The sequence below is a fragment of the Bidens hawaiensis genome, unplaced genomic scaffold (genome assembly GCF_021521415.1).
Source record: "Bidens hawaiensis isolate Kalapana, Puna unplaced genomic scaffold, B.hawaiensis_p1.1 tig00024244_1, whole genome shotgun sequence".
Lineage (NCBI taxonomy): Eukaryota > Viridiplantae > Streptophyta > Magnoliopsida > Asterales > Asteraceae > Bidens > Bidens hawaiensis.
Genome location: NW_027493815.1, coordinates 89,684 through 97,185, shown reverse-complemented (window position 1 = coordinate 97,185; position 7,502 = coordinate 89,684). Strand labels below are relative to the sequence as shown.

The following is a 7,502-nucleotide window of genomic DNA, read 5'->3' as shown; positions in this document are numbered from 1 at the left end:
AACCCCAATACACAATTTGGGGTGGGGGGGGTGTTGAATGTTACAAAATAATAAAATATCAAGTTCACATAAATTACCAATTTGTGGATTTCCATAGCAAGAGAAGACGGCTAAGATGTATGGACCATTGAAGGCAAATAAAGAAATATTTCATTCCTTTTATTTGTATTTCCAAGTTGAGAGTCAACCTTCACCTACTTAGTTGTAGTTTATTTTCTGTGTAAACATAACAATTTGATACAAGCAATATAGAAACAGTTATCTTGATTACAAGTTTGAACACACATTCATGGTAACATTATATTACAACACCTGTGATTAGTCTTTTACATACATAAGCATTCTTTATATAAAACTTTTACATACATAAGCATTCTTTAAATAAAAGTAACTGAATCAACCTTTCTGATTTATAGTTCTGGTTTTGCGTGGACTTTTAAGAAGTTGTTTCCGTCCATCTCTTGCTGTTTCTGAATTCTCATCGCAGACTCATGTGCAGAACTACTGCATCCACTTACTTCAATCACATCCAAAGTCAAAATCTTGCCTAAAACTGACGGGATACCATCTAGTTTTAGGCAACGATGAACCACTAATCGTTGTAGTCTTGGGAAATTATCACTTGAACTAATCCATTCCCTAATGTCAAGATCCTGAAATTTCAAAAACTTAAGTTTCTTATATTCTGCATCCCCGGTTTCCCACCTCTCTCCTACGCAAGAATGAAATTTTAGTTTTAAAATTTCAAGGTTAGGAAGCCATGCAAAGGTCCACATCTCCTCCCAATCCAATCCAGTATTTGATAGCGTTAGTTTCTTAAGCTTTTCAGGAAACATAAGAGGATTACACGATCGTGTTGCTTCAGGAAACACAATCGTGTTTAATAACTTCAACTTTTGAAGGTGCTCCATAGAGCTTAAGTTTGGAAATTCAAGATCACCAAGACTTGATATTAATGGTCCACAAAGCCCAAGCTTCCTAAGATTGGGAGTCCTTGAAAATATATTCCGGCAAGATCGAGGACTTACATGGGATAAGGTTTGCATGCTGGCTAGTAAATCCGGACAACCATCCTTCTTTTTCACTTGTATACCACAGGGCTCTTCAATAATATTTTCACCTGATTTGATATATAGATGCCTCAGATTTACCATATTCCAAATGGATTTTGGTATGAGCATATTCTTCCTTGATAATATTATCAGCATTTGTAGGTAGACAAGGTTTGATATTGATGGCTGAGGACTTCCTTCATGTGCTTGAATGGCCAGGTATCTCAAATTGATCAGTTGGGCTGCCTCATGAGGAAATGAGGAGATAGGGATAGAGGCTATATCCAGAATCTTAAGAGTTTTATATGTATCAATAAGAATTGATCTACCCGCCAGCAGAACTTTCCCTATCTCTAATGGAGAGAAAAGCATTGATGAGATCTTGTCATACCTATAAATGTTTAGAAGAAAGTTCTCTTCCTTTTCTTTTCTCAAACAAAAGTCGTGTAAAATGTCATGGATGCGACATGTTTTAACTCGTCCATCAGTCCTCATTGTCGGAGTCATCACCAGACTTCTCTTGATTAAATCCATCAATATATCCTCTGCAACATCTTCCAAGAGTCTGCTTCCCGTTTGATGTATAAATCCATGAGCAATCCAGAGCCAAATCAGCTTTGTTACAGGAATTTCATAGTCCTCGGGAAATGCTCCTAAATAAAGAAAACATGGTTTCAAGTGAGAAGGCAAATGGTTGTAGCTTAAATCCAGCGTGTCCATGTATTGGCTTGGATCACTAACCATAAATGAAGTTAGACTCTCTGCAATTCGCCTCCACCAATAAAGTGACCACTTGTTTTTCAGAAGGCCTGCAGCTATCACAATTGCAAGAGGCAAACCTTCACATTTTCTTGTTATCACCTTCCCATATTTCTCCAAGTGACTAGGACATATTCCCATTCTATATACCTTCTTCACAAATATATCCCAGCTTTCATCTTGAGTACGAAGACGCAAAACATGAGCAGGTCTTGCAGCCTTTACATGTAAACTCATGTCTATGTCACGACTAGTAAACAGCACTCGGCTTCCGGTTCGGTCATCCGGAAAATACATTCTGATATCATTCCAAGCTTTAGAATCCCAGATATCATCGAAGACCACTAAATATTTACGACCTTTAAAAAGTCTATACAACTTTTCCCCCAATTGTTCGTCGCTCATTTTGTGTATCTCATCAATAAGATCATTCATTAAATAGCTTAATATGCCCAGTAACAGGTCCTTCTTGTGGTATACTTGAGAAACACAAGTCCACGCACGAATGTCAAACATATACTCGATTAGCGGATCCTTGAATAGTTTTCTTGCCAAAGTCGTCTTGCCAAGCCCAGCCATTCCTGCAATTGAGATGATCTGTAACTTCCTTGTGGAAGTTCCAGTAATTTGATCCAGTAATATTTCTGATTCAGCATCAAATCCTGCAACAGCCTCGTCCTCAATATTTGAGCTATATCTGATTTCGCAGAGTTTTTCGCAGTTCACTAGTATCTTATCAAACCAACCTTTGTTATACATCATTAATCCCAAATCTGTCAATAAATCCCACACTTCCTTGTTTTCATAACCTACCATCATGTTTCGGAGGTAATTCATTAGACCAGCATAGGATTCAGCTATCCTTCTCCTGAGATCCTGTTTTCCTACTGGAGATAACACTTCAGGACGTCTAGTGAGGCTTAATAGCTGCTTGATGTGAAGCTTAAGATCATCAGCCATGGTTTTCTATTTATTTTAACAGACAATACTTGGGTTGATCAGCCTAAATGCCAACTCCTACAGAAGTATCATAAACACTAAACACCTCAGTCTCTATAAAACGGTAATACCCAATATATGATCGCAACCAGGCACAAAAGTTCGTAGAAAATAGAATCTATGATCACTGTTGTTCAAAATGAAAATTTTAATGTTATCAATGAATATTCAACAGGCTAAGCATACATAGCACGATAAGTAGTTGTAAACGACTGAAATCATATAAACGACCAGATTGATAACAAAACAAGTGCTAATTAATATCATGGTTATCTTGATCTTAAATCTCAAGTTGAGATTTAAGGAATCCAATTTAAACTAGAATGTAGATTACCTTTGTTGCCGTCTCCAGCCACCCTTCACCACCGCTGCCGTCGTCTTTCACCACCGTTCACACTTCACAGCTGCTACCTTAGCAGATAACCACACTAGTTTCTGTATTTTCTTGATTGATTGAATGACTTCAAGTCTCCATAGAATTATCATCTAAATATAATATAATTTGTTTTATTGGTGATGACCGTATGACTAGCTAAGTCTTGACTTTGACGTGACTAATATTTAGCTATGACTCATCTTGCTTTTGACGTGACTAATATATCTTGATATATCTTCAGTCCTCCAAAATTTTGTGTTACAACAAATTGAACGATATGTTTGGCTCTTTTACCCAGATTACATAAGATCAGCATTATTTCGGCGTGCCAAGGATCTGGATGGATCCGACATAGGAAGTACATTTCTAAGACCAAATTTAGTACGCGCCTGAGTGAATTAACCCATGTACTATACGCAGTGATTATAAAATAACAACACATCTTCTGTTTTAAGCACGTAAAGCCCCAATTTTATAAACCTCAGCTCATTGCCAACGATTAATAAGTGTGCTAGCCCAACTCACTGCAGTCAGATTACTACCACTCCAAGGCTCCTACTTAATTCATTTTATTTGCGTTGACAAGTAATAATCTTCTATATTCCGTACCTCGCTGTTGACTTTGACTAATAATATACTTTGATATTCCTTTGACTTTACAGTCAACGTTGAACTCATGAGGAGCTACATTATTTTTCTTGAAAGATATCTTGTTTAAAAGATAACTAGCGGACATAACGAACCTCCCCTTAAATGTGTGGGCTTAACTCGGAACTTAACAACATGGCATTCATATAAAACAACAATGGCTATTCTTTATATCTGGTAACATGTCTTTTCATAAAGCAATATATTTGAAATAGACAAGTTGATCAAAACATTTACAAAAATACAATGAAAACAAGTTTTTTAAACTTGGAAAACCCAATGAACACCTAATCTTGTTAGGCATCACTGGGCAGCACTTTAGCGTAATCTTCTACAGATTTTTAGCCTGATCTTTCTTTTTTAGGCTACTATTTTGTTGGGGATTTCTACAATCGTATATCTTAGGAAATATGAGAGCCGTGAAACACTTTCAGATCAAAACTATTTGTTAGTTCCCAAATGTTTTGACCGGATAAAACTCAGATTGAGTGCAAGAATTAGTATGGAGATTGAGAGAGTTTTTTTTTTAAACCAGATTAAAAACATATGATCAAACTACGTTATTATTAGGGTTTGGAAGCAGGGATGATGGTAACTGCTTTGCAGTTATCATAACAGTTAAACCAATAACTGAATATACGCTCCTCTAATTTTATTAAATTTTGTAACGAAAATTAATTAATTAATTAATTTTCTAATACGTTTTTAATAAAGAAACATATGTCCGAAATTAAAAAATTTCCAAGCTGACCTGGCAGCTCGACCCCGGCCAGGGGCGTTGCTCCTTGGACCTGCCAGGGGCTGCCGCCCCTCGCACCCCGCTACCAGGGCGCTGCCCCCGGACCCCCGCCAAGGGGCGTTGCCCCCTTGGAACCCCCGTGACTTAGGGGCTTCGTCCCTAAGTACCAATAAGATTATAATTTATAATAAGATCAAATAAGTGTGCACCCCGCACCCGACTTATTTAGATTCGTATTACAATTAACTTAATCAACAAGTTAATCCTTAATTACACTAAAACACTAACATATTTAACCTAAGTGCGACACATGTTAGCTTGTGGTGCTACCAAATTATTTTTCATGGGTTCAGAATTAACTAGACTAAAGCATTGCAAAACGAGATTATGTGTCTTTGTTTCATTCGGTTTGCCTAGTTTTAAATTGTTTTTCCTTGCATATTTTTTGATCCACTTGCCTATTTTAGTTTGTTTTTTCCCTATTTATATACTATCTAACAATCTTTACACTTAAGTTTCTATATTAAATATATGGTTTGAGTTCAAGAAAGAAATCAAAGAAATGAGATAAATGAATATGAGCCACTAGTTTTATTTTAGGTTTTAAATATTTCAAAATAAATAAAAAAGATGTAAATGCAATAATAAATGCACTTTCTCTCTCCAATTAATACAACTAATATAACCATAATAAATATCTCTAATTAATATATAACTAATTTAACTATAATAATTAAAAAAATAAAAACACTAATTTAGTTTTAGTTTTTATTTACACATTATTCATTTTATTCAACATAAATACAATTTATTCATATAATACTATTTCTTTATATTAAAAAAATAATTTCCACTCAATATATTAGCATATATCAACGTATTTAAGTCCGATAAATATACAACCTACACAAAGTTATATAACATACACTTGTTTTGAGCAATAAAAACGTATAATCTACACGAAGTTAAATAAATATACAACATACACAAAGTTATATAACCTACACAAAGTTATATAACCTACAAAATTATATAACCTACACTTGTTTTAAACAAGTGTAGATAATCTACACAAAGTTAAAATTTTCATGTGTAGGTTATATGTTTTTTGTGTGTAGGTTATATGTTTTCGTGTTCGTGTGTATTTTATTGATGATGAATTTTGTGTGTAGGTTAAATGTTTTTCGTATGTAGGTTATATGTTGTCTTATTCTTAGAACAAGTGTAGATTATACGTTTTTGTGTATGTTGTATGTTTTCTGTTGATATCTAATGAAAACACACGTAAAATTATTTTTTGGTATTATTCATCATTATGTAAGTATGTGTTGATGGATATTAATATAGGGGAAGGTTCATGTACATTTTGATCTTATATGAGTACGTAGGAAATAATGCCAATTTATTTAAAAATACGAACGTAAGAAACAATACCAACTACAATACCAATCTACATAAACAATGACTTATAATAACAAAGAAAAGAACCTAAAAACTACAACAAAATAATCAAAATCAAGAACAAAATAATAACAGCATATACCAACAAATACTTATAACAACAAAAGAAAACATCTAATAATAACAACAAAATATAAATAAGCAAATACTTATAATGTCTCATAATAAAAATTTAGCAAATACGAACAAAAAATAGCAACAAACACCTATAAAAATAAACTTAATCATAACAATAAATTGGTTCTCACCGTTTTCATGTTAAGAATAAAATGTATTTGATCATGTTTCTATTAATATATTGAGTTGGAATAAATTAGTTTTGGATAGAAAGAGATTTTAACGTATGAATAAATTATACGTGTGTAGGATAAAAATTCAAGAAACAAAAAGTAAGTTATAAAAATAAATGAGTTCTTAATATTTTCTAATTATAATAATTTAATTAGTTATATTAATTAAATAAATAAGTATTATGGTTTATTAGTTATATTAATTGAAGAAAGAGAATAATTAATAGTTTCTTTATTTAGCTTTAAACATTTAAAACTTAAAACAAACGTATTGGTGGTCCATATTCATTTCTTACATTTTTTGCAATAATATCATTTCTCTCTTGAACCATCCCCTATATATATGTGTGTGTGTGTGTGTGTATAAATTATTAGCCCTCAATTTGATGACAAACAGCTAGAATCTCTTATAAAAACAACGTATTGCGACCTCTAATTACAAATTTATTCAATGATATCATAGAAAATGGTTCAAATAAGAATAAGGAGTTTCCTATTAATGGTAAGAACCAACAATTTTTTGACATTTGGCATTACAAATTATGGTGAAAGAACAATTCTAGGAAACTATGTCGGTTATAGTGATGAAAGAGTATTTCTAGGAATCTATGTCGGTTATTGGTAATTTTAAATCTCAACTATTGATTAACACGATCCAATGGCTATGATTTATTCCTAGTCTTCCTAGGAAACAACTTCTTTTTAGAATAACCCTCCCCTGATATCATATTATGTATACATATTGTGTGTGCTTTCACCAAAACTAGGTATATATCATAAAATTTTCAGAACGTACCTTGTTTTTCCTTAACGCTATTTTTACTTTTGTCAACTACACGGAATTTGAACTTAATCATTTAAAAATGAAAGTCTTATCTAACTTCTTTTGGATACCACTAGGTGAAAGGTCCTTTGGTTCTTATCTAGAACTTATCTAACCTTCGTCCTTTAATTGTGGAAGTCGCCCATTTGATTAATCGGTACGTGTACCCATTTATGCTCAATAATTTCTTTTTCAAAATATGGTAAGACGACGTACACAATATCCTTAAAATAAAATATTTGTCATGTATAGAATATTAGACTTTGTGGATGTGCGCCATATATTAATTTGTTTGTTCATCTCTATTGTACCCTTCTAACCTTCTTAGGTTTACATAAATGTTGTTGTGTTACAA

The 7,502-nt window shown here is 33.1% G+C and overlaps 1 protein-coding gene across 1 annotated transcript; it reads right to left on the bottom strand.

Annotated features, from left to right (window-relative positions):
- Nucleotides 1-410: 410 nt before the first annotated feature.
- LOC143568904 (putative late blight resistance protein homolog R1B-16) lies at nt 411-2,771 on the bottom strand. Its single transcript, XM_077054939.1, has one exon. The coding sequence runs from the start codon at nt 2,769-2,771 to the stop codon at nt 411-413; it is 2,361 nt and encodes a 786-aa protein (XP_076911054.1).
- Between the last annotated feature and the right edge of the window lie 4,731 nt (nt 2,772-7,502).

Coding starts and splice junctions, on each gene's coding strand:
- LOC143568904 (XM_077054939.1), bottom strand. CDS start 2,771: ATGGCTGATGATCTTAAGCTTCACATCAAGCAGCTATTAAGCCTCACT.